The 18,838-nt window shown below is 39.3% G+C and overlaps 1 protein-coding gene across 1 annotated transcript; it reads right to left on the bottom strand.

Moving 5' to 3' along the window:
• Window positions 1–306: 306 nt before the first annotated feature.
• LOC100505442 (uncharacterized) lies at window positions 307–11,523 on the bottom strand. The gene is given in 2 exon segments (NM_001197278.1): window positions 307–2,625; window positions 11,061–11,523. Coding segments are annotated over 2 exon segments (552 nt in total). The 5' UTR covers window positions 11,375–11,523; the 3' UTR covers window positions 307–2,387.
• Between the last annotated feature and the right edge of the window lie 7,315 nt (window positions 11,524–18,838).

Consider the following 18,838-nt stretch of genomic DNA (forward strand, 5'->3'; position numbering starts at 1 on the left):
GGACACAGGCTCCCACGGCCCAATTCCCTCCCCTTGTGTACCCTAGTTTGTTAAAAAAAAAAAAAAGTTTAATCTTATACTGCTGACACCAGTGGTCCTGATTTGTTTTGGTGGAGAACTACTCAACTTGAGTAAACTACAAATGTATGCTCTAACTGCCACTGGACTGTAATCTTTTTCCTTGTATGTTGAAGAAAAACCTTTAAAAAAAAAAAATCATCTTTCCCAACTGTACCTACTTGTGTGTGAGCTCAACCAGGCTTCTAAATCAGTTCCACAAAAAGACAAATCCATAGAACCATTTGCTTCCGAGTTAAAAGTCTGTTTATATGCATAAAATTCCAAATCACAGCAGTAGTAAATTAAAGGGGGGGACGGGACATTCTTTACCTGTATCTATTGAAGTTTGAAACACAGGGCAAGTGATAAACATCTATATTCTGTGATATATATTGTTGCAATGAAAAGGTAAGCATTTTGAGGCATAATGGATATTTAATGCAATGCAAATAAAGAAATATTTTAAATGTATTTTGATCAGAATCAGCACCTTTAATCATACAACGCACATCCCTTAAATATCACGGTCTTGGAATTGTATGTTTTATGTAGAACCTGCTTAAGTTTCAAAGTAAATTGAACAGTACAAGTATTTTTGAAGAGGGAACACATTGACAAGATGTGTCAACACCTAAAATATCACCCCAAATGGTATTTGTTAGGGTATTTAATTCTGTACATCCTCACAGCTTTACATTCACATAAAAAAACAAAAAAACTATTCTTACAGGTATGTGTAATAGATTATTTTATATGTAATATTAAATGGGCTTCTCCTTCTCTTAGATAATTCCACAGAATGTAGTTTTAGACAGTATTTAGCATAAACTTGCACTGTTTCCCATGCAAATGATAGATACTCAATTTGATGTTCAGCTTTAGCTCCTAATAATATTCTACCTCACTATCATGTGCATCAATAAAAATGGCAAATCCTAAATTTATAAGGGCCTCCAGTAAAATCATGTTTCATGGAAACACTCAAAAGAAAAACTGTGAAAAAGACTGTTTTAGCAGAATATTTGTATTTGTAGTATACTGGCACAAAACGCATGTTTGTGCTTTCACGGCTATTTCGTAGGACTGTATGCAACATGGCTTCTTTTCCCAAAAAAAGGGTATTCGTGTAGTCGCTGAAATACATATTCCAATTGCAAAAGTAGTATGTTACACTAGATATTAACATATTGTTTCTTAAGACATTATTAAGGGACTATTATGATTTTCATGATGTCGTTTTTATTTATAAATTACACTGTTTACAATGCAAATAATTCACTCTACCATGTAAAATTTCATTCCTGAACCAATAAGTGTATTTTTTTAGTTGTAATATTGGTGTGTAGGCAGCCATCTTAGGTCATTTTGCCTGGTCATGTGCTTTCAGAACGAGCCAGCACTTTAGGATGAAACTGCTTTCTGGCAGCCTGTTGTTTCTCCTACTCAATGTAACTGAATGTGTCGCAGTGGGACCTGGATTTTACTATTGAGTGCTGTTTTTAGATCTACCACGGAGTGGTTATCTTGTGTTAGGGAGCTGTTAACTGGTTACCTTCCCATTGTTCTGTTGTCAGGCTGCTGGGGGAAGGGAGGGGGGTAATATCACTCCAACTTGCAGTACAGCAGTAAAGAGTGACTGAAGTTTATCACAAGTCACATGACTGGGGGCAGCTGAGAAACTGACAATATATCTAGCCCCATGTCAGATTTCAAAACTGAATATAAAAAAATCTGTTTGTTCTTTTGAAAAATGGATTTCAGTGCAGAATTATGTTGGAGCAGCACTATTAACTGATGCGTTATGAAATAAACATTTTTTCCCATGACAGGATCCCTTTAACTAGGGGCAATTATAAAAGCTACAACTAAAACCAAACTAAAATAACGAAACTCCGGCAAATAAAAGCATACAGCTTTGCACCATCAGCAATAATTTTTTTAATGCAGGCCAGACTTAGCTCAGACTTTTTTGATTACTATCACAGACAGCCTGTAGATTTTTTGCACTAATTACCTTTTTGTCTGGGTCTGCAATTAAAATGCTTCCACTGCTTTTTAGGGAAGTATTTACAAAACTGTAAATCCCAAGGTAACTCAGGAACAAGCTTTATATGGCTGGGATAATCTATGTGCCATATAAATTACATTTAAGATCATACGATAGCTAACTGTTATGAATTTTCAAACCTAATTTCTTACACAGTCAATGATTTTTTTTCTCTCAAAGCTTCTCTTTGGATGATTCACAAATATTTAAAAAACACAAGTTTCTTTTAATCATTGCTGTGAAAAAATATCTAACTGGATTTATTCCTTCCATATGAACGCTACTGTATATTGCACGCAGAACAGCACGGGTCATCTTTATCCGGTTGAGCTGCATAGTTCATTTGTCTCACTATTTCAGCAAAGAGCTCATCCACCATTGTTTTGCTCTTAGCTGACGTTTCTATAAACGGGCAGCCCCAATCCTCTGCCAATGCCTGACCCTCGTTTGAGGCCACTTCACGTTCGCTTTCAAGATCAACTTTGTTTCCAACCAAAATTACTGGCACTTTTTCATATCTGAAAAATAAAAAGGTGGGGGGAGATAGACACAAGTTAGAGCTGAAAGTTAAGTTTAACAGCACAAAGCATAAACCTTTGAGCTAAACGTCACTGCTATAGAAACTCAAAATAAGAATATAGTAAGTACTATTTTTGGTAAAATCAAAAAGATGTTAACAAAACCTAAACTAAGGAGAATAACTAAAACTGGCTATTGCTGTTTAAAGGACAGCGACATATTACAGATGGATCAGTACACCCCACTGCACTTTTTTTTTTTTTTTTTTTTAGTTTTTCAACATACTGGTATTTGATTGTCATTTTAACAGCATTGATAGATAAGTGATATAATAAATATCATGCACCATTTACCTTATGTAGTCTACTGTGTAATTTAAATAAACATAAATGCAGATATCACATGTGGAAAAAAGTTATATGCCCATACATTTATCACTAACTCAAATACCTTCAATTAGAATCAAAGTCACCAGATTACGGTTAAATGATTAGGGCCTTGTTGGAGAGAATTTTGGAAGAAATATAGGCTAGGGCCACACGGGAAGATTCAGGGAGATTGGTCGTCTGGCAACTAATCGCCGCGTATTTGAGGCGACTAATCTCCCTGAATGGCTTGCTGGTATCTAGCATCCGCTAGCGCTAAAGTCGTCTGCGCCTATTCACACGCGGCAATACGTTTTTCAAAGTCCCGAGGCAATTTCGAGCAACTTTGAAAAACATGTCGCCGCGTGTGAATAGGCGCAGGCGACTTTAGCACTAGCGGGTGCAAGATACCAGCAAGCCATTCAGGGAGATCAGACGCAGCGATTAGTCGCCAGCCGACTAATCTCCCTGAAATCTTCCCATGTGGCCTAGCCCTTAGGCATTTAATTTGGCTTGCTCCTTGTTGTTGGAAGTGTGTGGTATCACAATGCCAAGTCTGAAACAGATCAGAGGTTTTTAGAAATGAGGGCTATAAACTCCTCCCTCCATCATAACTTCCTTTCCTTTTTTTTCTCCTAGTTAATTCTGAATTTCCTTTTGTTCTCAGTTTTTTTCCTTTGTTTTATTATTAGAATGTTTGATACATAATCTGAGAGTCCAGTAGACAATTGTTTAATATTTATGCATCCATGTTGCTTATTTTAGTAGAGATGTTTAATGGGAATAACGAATACAACATAACTATGTATCACAATGTCTATTTGATCACTGTCACGAAAATCCTTTTCATGTCTTTATTGCAGTATAAAAACAATAAAACAGTTTAAACAAAAAAATGAGGGCTATAGATGTCTGAGTATTGGAAGAGATTTAAAAAGATCACTAAACAACTAGACATCAATCTACAATTGGAAAAGGTTTCAATAACGGTTAACTTGCCCAGACTAGGCTGCCCCAGCAATTGTAGCCTGAAAGAAGAATGCAAGATGCTGAAAGAATTCGGTAAGGACCTCAGAATTTTATCAAGGGACCTTGAGGTAACCGTCACCACTACGGATATCAAATTCCAGCATTCAAATGAGGTGGCACAAATTAAATCTACACATTTTCTCCCAGTTGATGTCAGCGACTGGGAGACAGTTATAAATAATCCCTGTTTGAAGTTGTTTTTGCCAAAAGGGAATGCCTTAGTATTAGATCCAAGGGTGCTCTTACTTATTCCACAAGGGAAATTGCATGTTATTTTTTTGTTGAACAAATAACCGCAAGGTAATTTTTTTCATTGGTTTTTTGTTTAATCACCTTTATATTTAGTTACTATTTGAATGAGGCTCAAACATGGCTATGTCCATGTTTGAAAAGAAATTTTTTTACATGAGATGTGGTTACTTAGACACCTATCAAGGTTATCAGATAAAGCACTTTTGAGTCTAACCACTATTTTCTTTGCCTTTGTGGTTTTTTTTTGATCAACCAATAACAATGACTGGTATTTAGTAACACAATGATCAAGCCACAACAAACCAAATCCTTTCTTTATGGCTTGGTCACACTACTAATATTCTTAAAATCTCAATCAATATGAATATTAACGGATCCACATGAAACAAATTGATACACAGACCGTGGATTTTTATGTAACATCCCAACTTGTTATTTTGCTAGTTTGGAAAAACAAACCCAGAAGACTTGGATAGTAAAGGGTGACTGACATTTAGACCTTCCAAGAGGTACTTTCATTAAATGTCTTTAATATTACATTGAAGAGGCAATGCTTAGGGCTTGATGTGAAACTCATATCGGCTCACTTGGCACCAGACACTTCAAAGACTTCAAGCCATTACCAGTGCCCTTCAATAAAACATAAATCATATATTGCATCCAGATAGGACTTTCCATTCAACTTGCTATACTAATACAAAGGCAATAGGGGCAGCAGAGGAGATCAATGCAGTCAGATAAATGTGAACTAGAAGGTAAAAGTGGACTCTGTGTTAGGTATGTGTTGTCATTGGGATGAGAGGTTTGGTAAGGGAATTGCTGTTATGAATAAGTAAAAGCAAAAATTCTAAGCAGTTAAATGGGGTTGTTCACCTTCCAAACACTTTTTCAGTTTGTTCTCCAGAAAAAAGACTTTTTTTCAATTGCTTTCCATTTTTTACTGTTTTTCCAAAATATAAGTTTAAAGTTAAATGTTTGTGTCTCTGGTGTTTTAGTGTCAGCTCAGTAATTCAGGTGCAGACTGTTTACTGTTACAATTTTACAACATTTAGTTGATACATTTCTCAGCAGCATCTCTGGAGTTTTAGCAACTATTGTATCAATTCTAACAGCTGCCTGTAATGAAACTCAGGGATTCTGCTCAGCAGGGACAAAGTTATGAAATGTATCAAATAAATGTATCCATTTAGAACAGTTTAAAGAGTCAGCGACCCCCCCCCCTTCCAGGGCTGCTTCAGAAAGGTGAAAAATTAGACTTACACTTCAACATTACAAAAAAAAAAAAAAAAAAAAAAAAAAGGAAAATATCTAGTCCTTGGACTTGTACTATGAGCTATCTCCCATAACCCTGTATTCCCTCACTTGCTAAAAAGCAATACAACCCCTGCTTAAAGCTATCTAATGTATCAGCCTGTACTACTGATTCAGGGAGAGAATTCCACATCTTCACAACTCTCACTGTAAGAAACCCCTTCCGAATATTTAGGCGGAACCTCTTTTCTTCTAATCGGAATGGGTGAGCTTGTGTCAGCTGGAAAGACCTACTGGTAAATAAAGCATTAGAGAGATTATTATATGATCCCCTTATATATTTATAAATAGTCATCATATCACCCCTTAAGCGCCTCTTCTCCCGCATGAACATCCCCAATTTGGCCAGTCTTTCCTCATAGCTAAGATTTTCAATACCTTTCACCAGCTTAGTTGCCCTCCTCTGTACCCTCTCTAATACAATAATGTCCTGTTTGAGTGATGGAGACCAAAACTGTACGGCATATTCTAGATGGGGCCTTACAAGTGCGCTATACAGTGGAAGAATGACCCCCTCCTCCCTTGACTCTATGCCCCTTTTAAAACAGCTCAAGACCTTATTTGCCCTTGATGCTGCTGACTGGCATTGCTTGCTACAGCCAAGTTTATCATCTACAAGGACTCCAAGGTCCTTTTCCATAATGGATTTGCCTAGTGCAGTCCCATTAAGGGTATAAGTGGCTTGGATATTTTTACATCCCAGGTGCATGACTTTACATTTATCAACATTGAATCTCATTTGCCACTTAGCTGCCCAGATTGCCAGTTTGTCAAGATCATGTTGCAAGGATGCCACATCCTGGATGGAATTAATTGGGCTGGATAGTTTTGTGTCATCTGCAAACACTGATACATTACTTACAACACCCTCCCCTAAGTCATTAATGGACCCCACTAAGAACCTTACTCCAAGTAGAGAATGTCCCATTAACAACCACCCTCTGTACCCGATCCTGTAGCCAGTTTCCTATCCATGTGCATCTTACTTACCTCATCATAAAAACCAATCAAATTTGTCTGACTTGACCTATCCTTCATAAAGCCATGCTGATTGCTGCTCATAATGCCATTCACTAGGACAAAATATTGAATGTGATCCCTTAAAGTGGACCTGTCACCCAGACACAAAAATCTTTATAATAAAAGTCCTTTTCAAATTAAACATGAAATCCAATTTCTATTTTTTATTAAAGCATTCATAGCTGTTGTAAGCTCATTTAAAAATCTGAGCGGTCAATCAAATATTGTCTGCCACTCCTCTATGCCAGTGGCATAAGAAAATAACCGATTTAACACATTTGCCTTTTCTGTATCTGTTACAACCATACTGGTACCGTTATTTAATGGAACAACACTCTCAACCTGCATGGTAATGTATGGTACTGAGACAGGCTTTAGGTTTTGCTGGTACCCTCTATACAGGAGGAGGGACTAAACACTGATATTACAAATTGTAGCAACTTCTCCACAGCTTACAGACAGCATGCAGGAACTACATAACCCACAATGCATTGCACTGGGATGTTCAGTTTTACCCAACTTGCACCGGACCTGGCCTCCCTCCACCCGCCTAACCTGACTTCCAGGTTCCTTTTATAGACCCGCCGATGATGTCACAATAGGGGAGGGCGAGCAGGTGCGCAGCTATAAAACTGGAACCCGGCAGTGTAAGGTGGTGGGTGGGGATATTTTATACATTTTTGCATTTTTTTTTTGCACTCTGGTGATCCGCACTCTCAGGATTTATATTAATTTGAAAAGTTTTAATTGCGAGACTCGTGAGTGCTGGCTACCACGTGTACTATATATATATATATATATATATATATATATATATATATATATATATATATATATATATATATATATATATATATATATATATATATATATATATATAGTGGTGTGAAAAACTATTTGCCCCCTTCCTGATTTCTTATTCTTTTGCATGTTTGTCACACAAAATGTTTCTGACCATCAAACACATTTAACTATTAGTCAAAGATACAAAATGCAGTTTTTAAATGAGGGTTTTTATTATTTAGGGAGAAAAGAAATCCAAACCTGTGTGAAAAAGTAATTGCCCCCTGAACCTAATAACTGGTTGGGCCACCCTTAGCAGCAATAACTGCAATCAAGCGTTTGCGATAACTTGCAACGAGTCTTTTACAGCGCTCTGGAGGAATTTTGGCCCACTCATCTTTGCAGAATTGTTGTAATTCAGCTTTATTTGAGGGTTTTCTAGCATGAACAGCCTTTTTAAGGTCATGCCACAACATTTCAATAGGATTCAGGTCAGGACTTTGACTAGGCCACTCCAAAGTCTTCATTTTGTTTTTCTTCAGCCATTCAGAGGTGGATTTGCTGGTGTGTTTTGGGTCATTGTCCTGCTGCAGCACCCAAGATAGCTTCAGCTTGAGTTGACGAACAGATGGCCGGACATTCTCCTTCAGGATTTTTTTGGTAGACAGTAGAATTCATGGTTCCATCTATCACAGCAAGTCTTCCAGGTCCTGAAGCAGCAAAACAACCCCAGACCATCACACTACCACCACCATATTTTACTGTTGGTATGATGTTCTTTTTCTGAAATGCTGTGTTACTTTTACGCCAGATGTAACGGGACGCGCACCTTCCAAAAAGTTCAACTTTTGTCTCGTCGGTCCACAAGGTATTTTCCCAAAAGTCTTGGCAATGATTGAGATGTTTTTTAGCAAAATTGAGACGAGCCTTAATGTTCTTTTTGCTTAAAAGTGGTTTGCGCCTTGGAAATCTGCCATGCAGGCCGTTTTTGCCCAGTCTCTTTCTTATGGTGGAGTCGTGAACACTGACCTTAATTGAGGCAAGTGAGGCCTGCAGTTCTTTAGATGTTGTCCTGGGGTCTTTTGTGGCCTCTCGGATGAGTTGTCTCTGCACTCTTGGGGTAATTTTGGTCGGCCGGCCACTCCTGGGGAGGTTCACCACTGTTCCATGTTTTTGCCATTTGTGGATAATGGCTCTCACTGTGCTTCGCTGGAGTCCCAAAGCTTTAGAAATGGCTTTATAACCTTTGAAATTGAACTCAGGTGTGATAAACCACAGTTAAGTTATTTTTTAACAAGGGGGGGGCAATCACTTTTTCACACAGGCCCATGTAGATTTGGAGTTTTTTTTCTCCCTTAATAACGTAAACCTTCATTTAAAAACTGCATTTTGTGTTCAATTATGTTATCTTTGACTAATAGTTAAATGTGTTTGATGAGCAGAAACATTTAAGTGTGACAAACATGCAAAAGAATAAGAAATCAGGAAGGGGGCAATAGTTTTTCACACCACTGTATATATGTATATATATATATATATGTATGTATGTATGTATGTATGTATGTATGTATGTATGTATGTATGTATGTATGTATGTATGTATGTATATATATATATATATATATATATATATATATATATATATATATAACTCAACTGAATAAGGAGCGCACAACCAAAAGTGTAATCCAAATGCTGGGTGCCAGTCTGTAAACTTTTTATAAATATCTCCAACAGTGACGGCACTCCATAATCAACCAAACTGGACAAATCAATAAGTCTCTCTCACCCTGACGAAGATTCCTGTGCGGAATTGAAACGTTGGTCCACCAATAAACCTTTGAAAGACTTATTGATTTGTCCAGTTTGGTTGATTATGGAGTGCCGTCACCGTTGGAGATATATAATGATATATATAATGATTGCTGGTGTCCGCACTCTTTTCTTGTTAGAGCAGGGGTGCACGATCAATATTGTAGATAATGGTGTTAAGGATCAACACTCTCCCATTAGTTTAGTGAAAGAAGTGTTGTTTTATTGAATATACAACATTAGATCCGACATTTCGGTCCCCCTTGAAAAAGGTCCCCAAGTGGGACCGAAACATCGGATCTAATGTTGTGTATTCAATAAAACAACACTTCTTTCACTAAACTAATGGGAGAGTGCTGATCCTTCACACCATTATATATATATATATATATATATATATATAGTATATATATATATATATATATATATATATATATATATATATATATATATATATGGTCATCTGTTCCCACAAACATTATGTACCAAAAAACTAAAAGGGGAATTAATATTCGTGTGTGTGTGTGTGTGTGTGTGTGTGTGTGTGTGTGTATGTATGTATGTATATATATATATATATATATATATATATATATATATATATAGTGAATAAAGTACCCCCTCTTGTAAAATATAAGGATATTATTAGTTACGAGGAGTTTCATGACCATATAAAAACACGAGGCCGAAGGCCGAGTGTTTTTATACAGGTCATGGAACTCTGAGGTAACTTCTAATATCCTCATATTTTACAACTGGGGGTACTTTATTTATTATAGTACTTTAATTATTATAACACAAAATTTAGTGAGTCATGTGACAGAAATGACATCACTACTCACCGTTTATAACTGATGACATCACTACTCACCGTTTATAAGGATATAATTTACAGGATATTCATGGCTTTTGTGTATTATATATATATATATACACATACATACATACATACATACATACATACAAGAGTCCTCTGCACTCAACCCATTATCAATATATTTAAGACAGAGACATTTTGTGCATACTGCTACTGAAAATGTATGTATGTATGTATGTATGTATGTATGTATGTATGTATAATATATATATATATATATATATATATATTATACACACATTCTCATGTGAATGCACAAACGCACACACATACACATGACAGTGGCAGGATATTCACAGTTGATTACTGTGTTTGTTGAGGTGTTTTTGGACCTGGATTTTCATTTCCAGTCCTCTAAATAAGGACAGGGCAGAATATGCACATGAAGTGCCTTTAATATTTATTTAAAGGCAGGTTCATATATGACGACAGCAGGGACAGCATGTGTTGTGTTTCTATGTGCAGCAAAGCCACCAAGCGAAAAGCTCTGTGATTGTGCCAGTGTGTGAGATTCCTCTGAGGAGTCTGGTTGTTTCCTGCTGTAAAAGAGAAGCAGTGGGTGTCTATACCAGTCATACTGCAGGGACTATAATTGTGTGCCTGACTCATGGGAACATATAAAGCATTACACAAGAGTGCGCTGGGCACAGCTGGACAACAAAGGAATGAGTGAAGGAGGCACTAAGTGACTTGACACAAGCCTGGTCCAATGGGCACTAACAGGGCATCAGGACAAGAGGAGCCAATGAGAGGCCAGACTGGTGAGAGGAGACATGCAGGAACACCTGGACTAGACTAGACAGCAGCAGTTCACAGGCAGCTAGAAGAAGAGCAAGCAGAGACTGAGCCCCATTGTTGTGTGCACTAGTGAATGATACAGGCTGCGGCCCTACACCTGCTGCTGGACGGCAATGCCAAGAGGCAGCGGAGAGTTGTAGTTAAGCAGCTGGAGGGCCGCACAGCGTCCAACCCCTCCCCGACTCGCCTTTTCACGCGGATGATCTGGTCCCTCATGGGCTTGATGTCCTGGAAGCTCTGCTGGTTGACCAGGCTGTAGACGAGGATGAAGCCCTGTCCGTTCTTGATGTACAAGTCCCGCATAGAGGCGAACTGCTCGGTGCCGGCCGTGTCCAGGATCTCCAGCACTGAGGGGGACGAGTCTACCTCTATCTCCTTGCGGTAGAAATCCTCAATGGTCGGGTCGTACTTCTCGATGAACGTCCCTGTGACAAACTGGACGGTCAAGGCCGACTTGCCGACCCCGCCGCTTCCCAGGACCACCACCTTATACTCGCGCATCGTCCCCCTCACAGCGCGCCGCTTCTCCGCCTCCCCGCCCCTCCTCTGCAGCGGCTTCACGAGACATGGGAAAAAGGCCGGGCTACGTGGGCCCGGTGCCCGCAGCTCCCCTCTCCCGGAGCGGCTGTTATTCGCTCATTCGCCCCCCAGTGACTCGCGTCGGCCTCTAGCTGCCCACTCCCCGCTTTGCCAGTGAAACACGCCCCCTCCGCTCGTCATTGCCCTCGCCTCTTCACCATTGGCTCCTTCACCCTGTCGCCTTAGCAACTACCGGTCCTCAGGAACACAGGGAAGAGACCGGGCAGACAGCGCCAAAACCGCCTTCTTTTACCAGGATGCTGTGAGGGGAAGAAGCTGGCGTTCCGTTCTCAGCGGCAGCCAATCAGAGTGGAATGTGCCCCCGGCGTCATACTTACCAGCCAATCAAAAGAAACTAGTTCTTAAAATGGGTTTGAAATAAAGATAAGCGGACCGTGCCATTATTCTCTCTCCTTCTCTCTGATATGAGAAGTAGAAAGATTAACTTTCCATTTATTTGTACCTGCCGTTCCTTCATTCTGTGAGTTTAGACAAGGAAACAGTTGTGCTACCGTTTGGGGTTACCTTTCTTCAATTTTGTCCCCAACAGTTCCGGTCTGTTAGGATCTCGACTGTCTGTTTATGTTTCCTCCTTGTGAAACTCACACAATAATGTGGCCAATAAGCACTTCCGATATCAAGGCCCCGCCCCCTCAAGGCAGAAACTGACCCTAAATAACATGTAGTCACCTCACCTGTGTGTCACTGCTCTCCCTCTCATGTTATCATCCCGCCCTCTTGCTGGTTTTTGCCAGAGTCAAAGGTGACAACCCTTTTTGGGGTCCAGGGTATAAACCTATTGGTACCTCACCAAGAAAGAAAAAAGTAATTCTCAGAGTTAACCCATGAATATTTACACTAATAAGAAGTATAGTAGAGATGTAATACAAAATGCTTTTTTATTGGCACCTACATAACTAACTGGCAGTGCAGGAACTATGTGACTATTAGTGTTGTACCGCTTGTTAGAATAAATACTGCCTTTCTATTGCTTGTTACCTTTACTGCCCATTAATAACACAGGGCACCACTGCCAGACTGCTAAGAACATAACTTGTTTTACATTTATTTGCATTTGTGTCATCTCTTTTTCATTTCTGCTTTCTATTCTTCCAGCTGCTTCTGTGAGTAACAAACAAGGGAAACAATGGACAAACTATCCCTGTTTAAAGGTTAAGGCATTTTTCAAAATAAAGATAAAGTTTGTGCTACTGCCACATTAAAGAAAAATATAAATAGTACCACTCAAGAAATAATTAATAAATAAGAAAAAGGCATTTTTCAGTAGCAGTATGCACAAAATGTCTCAATGTCTTAAATATATTGATAATGGGTTGATTGCAGAGAACTCTTGTATTTGTCTATATGTATTTTGTAGTCACAGCCTCATTGCACCCCCGTCTAATGGTTTTAAAAATTAGTGGTGAGCACAACCGTTGTTTGTTATAGTTATACAGGAGCAGTGACCAGCTCCATGTTGTAGCTCCCACCCTTCACAGCTATAGTCAGGTGATCCCACTGGTGTCTAATAAAAGGGCAGCCAAGTTTGGGAGTTTTACTTTGAAAGCAGCAAGTAAGTTTCAGGTAAAACTTAGTCCCTGTGTAAAATGTATAATGAAGCAATATAATTCTTAATGAATCAGATGCAATATGAGTGTAGGACTGGCCAGATATGGGATGACTTTGACGTAGTTGGCCAGCTTAACCCTTTGCCTGCCAAGCACGTACGCTGTACGTTCTGGCAGGCAAGGGCTTTAACTGCCAAGCACGTACATTGTACGTTCTTGCAGTTTAACATGCTGTACTCTGCATCAGCGGCTTTAGCCGCCTCTGCAGAGACTTAGCAGTGCTGACAGCCCCCTGGGCAACAAGGCTGGGGGGCTGTCATGTCGGTCCTGCAACAGGATTGTTGCAGGATCGACCTAAAATCGCAAAAAGAAGCAACTTACCAGCTCCTCCGTCTTCCTTCTGCTCTCTGCTGCTCTGGCGACGCCCACGCACTTCCTGACTGCAGTGACTCAGCACACACGCTGCTGAAAGAGGATTAGACTCTCTCCCCTGCTCCAGCAATGGTAAGTGGACTTTATTTGCTAAATTACACACTACACAAACACTACATACACACTACACTACATTGTATAGATCTGTACACAGTTACACAATCATTTTAGTAAAGATTTTTTTTTTTTTTTTTTAATTTTTTTTGGAAAGTTATGTACACTTATTTGCACTTATTTCACACTTATATACACACTGTCACACCACTTTTAGAAGTGTATACACATGTATACACAAAAACTCACAAAGAGGGATTTTTTTTTTTTTACTTTTTCATTTTACTAATTTGTGTTTTTTTACCCCTAAAAACCATTTGTTTTGGCAGCATGACTATTGGGTAATCTATTTTGGCCACTAATTATGCTGTTGGATCAGTAATTTTGTTATTTCATTGATTTACACAATTTTTGTGGTTTTATTGCAATTTTATCCCTGCATTATTTTTCCTTATGTATCTTTAGTATAGTTTTTCTGTTTGGTGCTTTGGTATAGAATGATAGATTTTACTTTGTTTGATCCGTCAGAATATGTACTTTCCAAAAATGTATGCTGTTCTGGGGGCTTTTTACAGTTTGGGGGTCTTACAACACATAACGCAAAGTTGGGATACTGTTTTCAGCAGCTTAGTTGGCTAGTGTGAAAATTCATATGCATGTTTTTCATTTGGGGTCCGTACACACCACATACTTTGGTAAATCTATGCATATTGGGCATCAAGCTATTCATCAGACCTCTGACGTCCATATTTAGGGTGATTTTTCTTTGTACGTAAACATTGTGTGCGAAAAATGCGGCAAACTGCAGCATTTTTAGGCAATTTTCAGAAATGTTGTAAAAACCTCTAAGTTTAGAAAAGCTTTGCAGTTTGGTAGTTTGGTGCAGAAAGAAGTCTTTATCTTTGTTGGATTCGTCAGAATGTGTACTTTCCAAAAACATATGGTTTTGGGGGGTCTTTGCTGTAAGGAGGGTCTTGAGGCACATAATATGAAGTCAATGGTCTATGTTCACAGAAGGCGAATCGGCAGCGGAGAAAACTCATATGCACTATTTTTATTTGGGGTCTGCACATGCCAGCTGCCTTGGTATATCTATGCATATTGGGCATCAAACTGTTCAGTCGTCCCTTGGCATCAATATTTATGTTCTTTTACAATTGTATGCAAGAAATTGGGTGAGATAAATGTGGCCAATTGCAATATTTTTAGGCGATTTTCAAAAATGTAAAAACCGTTGCTTTTATCGCCAAATTTAGGAAAGACTTGCGACTTGGTACTTTGGAGTACAAGGACATGAATACCCAATTTGGGTTTGTGGGAATGTGTACTTTCCAAAAATATATGGTTTTTCTGGGGTGAACTTACTTTTTTCTACATTTGCCCCCCTCAAAACAATATAAATGTTGATTTTGCAGTATCTGAAATGACAGACCATATGGGGGTCTTCTTTTGGGGCCCCTATATGCCACATGCTTAGGTACACCTATACATATTGGGCATCAAACTGTTCAGAGGACCCTAAGCTTTCATATTTGGGGTGATTTCTCTTGATACCTAAAAGTATGTGGGTAATACGATGCTGCAGGGTAGAAATTTTGAGGTGATTTTTGGAAATGTCACCGAAATCACCACATTTAGGAATGATTTGCAGCTTGGTACTTTGTAGTACAAAGACATGCATACCCAATTTAGATTCGTGGGAATGTGTTCTTTCCGAAAATATATGGTTTTCTGGGGTGAATTTACCCTTTTCTACTTTTGCCCCCCCAAAACGATGTAAATGTCTTGATTTTGCAGTATCTGAAATGACAGACCATATGGGGGTCTTCCTTTTGGGGCCCCTATATGCCACGTGCTTGGGTACACCTATACATATTGGGCATCAAACTGTTCAGAGGACCCTAGGCTTTCATATTTGGGGTGATTTCTCTTGATACCTAAAAGTATGTGGGTAATACGATGCTGCAGGGTAGAAATTTTGAGGTGATTTTTGGAAATGTCACCAAAATCACCACATTTAGGAATGATTTGCAGCTTGGTACTTTGTAGAACAAAGACATGCATACCCAATTTAGATTCGTGGGAATGTGTACTTTCCGAAAATATATGGTTTTCTGGGGTGAATTTACCCTTTTCTACTTTTGCCCCCCCCCAAACAATGTAAATGTCTTGATTTTGCAGTATCTGAAATGGCAGACAATATGGGGGTCTTCTTTTGGGGGCCCCTATATGCCACATGCTTGGGTACACCTATACATATTGGGCATCAAACTGTTCAGAGGACCCTAGGCTTTCATATTTGGGGTGATTTCTCTTGATACCTAAAAGTATGTGGGTAATACGATGCTGCAGGGTAGAAACTTTGAGGTGATTTTTGGAAATGTCACCGAAATCACCACATTTAGGAATGATTTGCAGCTTGGTACGTTGGAGTACAAAGACATGCATACCCAATTTAGATTCGTGGGAATGTGTACTTTCCGAAAATATATGGTTTTCTGGGGTGAACTTACCCTTTTCTACTTTTGCCCCCCCCAAAACGATGTAAATGTCTTGATTTTGCAGTATCTGAAATGACAGACCATATGGGGGTCTTCTTTTTGGGGCCCCTATATGCCACGTGCGTGGGTACACCTATACATATTGGGCATGAAACTGTTCAGAGGACCCTAGGCTTTCATATTTGGGGTGATTTCTCTTGATACCTAAAAGTATGTGGGCAATACGATGCTGCAGGGTAGATATTTTGAGGTGGTTTTTGGAAATGTCGCCAAAATCACCAAATTTAGGAATGGTTTGCGGCTTGGTACTTTGGAGTACAAAGACATGCATACCCAATTTAGATTCGTGGGAATGTGTACTTTCCGAAAATATATGGTTTTCTGGGGTGAACTTACCCTTTTCTACTTTTGCCCCCCCAAAACAATGTAAATGTCTTGATTTTGCAGTACCTGAAATGACAAACCATATGGGGGGGGGGGTCTTAATTTTAGGGCCCTTATATGCCACATGCTTAGGTACACCTATACATATTTGGCATCAAACTGTTCAGGGGACCCTAGGCTTTTATATTTGGGGTGATTTCTCTTGATACCTAAAAGTATGTGGGTAATACGATGCTGCAGGGTAGAAATTTTGAGGTGGTTTTTGGAAATGTCGGCAAAATACCAAATTTAGGAATGGTTTGCGGCTTGGTACTTTGGAGTACAAAGACATGCATACCCAATTTAGATTCCTGGGAATGTGTACTTTCCGAAAATATATGGTTTTCTGGGGTGAACTTACTTTTTTCTACTTTTGCCCCCCCCCCCCAAAACAATGTAAATGTTTTGATTTTGCAGTATCTGAAATGACAGACCATATGGGGGTCTTCCTTTTGGGGCCCCTATATGCCACGTGCGTGGGTACACCTATACATATTGGGCATCAAACTGTTCAAAGGACCCTAGGCTTTCATATTTGGGGTGATTTCTCTTGATACCTAAAAGTATGTGGGTAATACGATGCTGCAGGGTAGATATTTTGAGGTGGTTTTTGGAAATGTCGCCAAAATCACCAAATTTAGGAATGGTTTGCGGCTTGGTACTTTGGAGTACAAAGACATGCATACCCAATTTGGATTCGTGGGAATGTGTACTTTCGGAAAATATATGGTTTTCTGGGGTGAACTTACCCTTTTCTACTTTTGCCCCCCCCAAAACGATGTAAATGTCTTGATTTTGCAGTATCTGAAATGACAGACCATATGGGGGTCTTCCTTTTGGGGCCCCTATATGCCACGTGCGTGGGTACACCTATACATATTGGGCATCAAACTGTTCAAAGGACCCTAGGCTTTCATATTTGGGGTGATTTCTCTTGATACCTAAAAGTATGCGGGCAATACGATGCTGCAGGGTAGATATTTTGAGGTGGTTTTTGGAAATGTCGCCAAAATCACCAAATTTAGGAATGGTTTGCGGCTTGGTACTTTGGAGTACAAAGACATGCATACCCAATTTAGATTCGTGGGAATGTGTACTTTCCGAAAATATATGGTTTTCTGGGGTGAACTTACTTTTTTCTACTTTTGACCCCCCCCCAAACGATGTAAATGTCTTGATTTTGCAGTATCTGAAATGACAGACCATATGGGTGTCTTCCTTTCGGGGCCCCTATATGCCACGTGCTTGGGTACACCTATACATATTGGGCATCAAACTGTTCAGAGGAACCTAGGCTTTCATATTTGGGGCGATTTATCTTGATACCTAAAAGTATGTGGGTAATACGATGCTGCAGGGTAGAAATTTTGAGGTGATTTTTGGAAATGTCGCCAAAATCACCAAATTTAGGAATGGTTTGCGGCTTGGTACTTTGGAGTACAAAGACATGCATACCCAATTTAGATTCGTGGGAATGTGTACTTTCCGAAAATATATGGTTTTCTGGGGTGAACTTACCCTTTTCTACTTTTACCCCCCCCCAAAACGATGTAAATGGCTTGATTTTGCAGTGTCTGAAATGACAGACCATATGGGGGTCTTCCTTTTGGGGCCCCTATATGCCACGTGCGTGGGTACACCTATACATATTGGGCATCAAACTGTTCAGAGGACCCTAGGCTTTCATATTTGGGGTGATTTCTCTTGATACCTAAAAGTATGTGGGCAATACGATGCTGCAGGGTAGAAATTTTGAGGTGATTTTTGGAAATGTCGCCAAAATCACCATATTTAGGAATGGTTTGCTGCTTGTTATTGTGGAGTACAAAGACATGCATACCCAATTTAGATTCGTGGGAATGTGTACTTTCCGAAAATATATGTTTTTCTGGGGTGAACTTACTTTTTTCTACTTTTGACCCCCCCAAAACGATGTAAATGTGTTGATTTTGCTGTACCTGAAATGACAGACCATATGGGGGTCTTCCTTTTGGGGCCCCTGTATGCCACGTGCTTGAGTACACCTATACATATTGGGCATCAAAGTGTTCAGAGGACCCTAGGCTTTCATATTTGGGGTGATTTCTCTTGATACCTAAAAGTATGTGGGTAATACGATGCTGCAGGGTAGAAATTTTGAGGTGATTTTTGGAAATGTCACCGAAATCACCACATTTAGGAATGATTTGCAGCTTGGTACTTTGTAGTACAAAGACATGCATACCCAATTTAGATTCGTGGGAATGTGTACTTTCCGAAAATATATGGTTTTCTGGGGTGAACTTACTTTTTTCTACTTTTACCCCCCAAAACGATGCAAATGTGTTGATTTTGCAGTATCTGGAATTACAGAACTGATAGCTCAAATGAAGTGTCTACATTTTAGGGCCCCTATATGCCACATGTTT

The sequence above is a fragment of the Xenopus laevis genome, chromosome 2L (assembly GCF_017654675.1).
Source record: "Xenopus laevis strain J_2021 chromosome 2L, Xenopus_laevis_v10.1, whole genome shotgun sequence".
Classification (NCBI taxonomy): Eukaryota; Metazoa; Chordata; class Amphibia; order Anura; family Pipidae; genus Xenopus; species Xenopus laevis.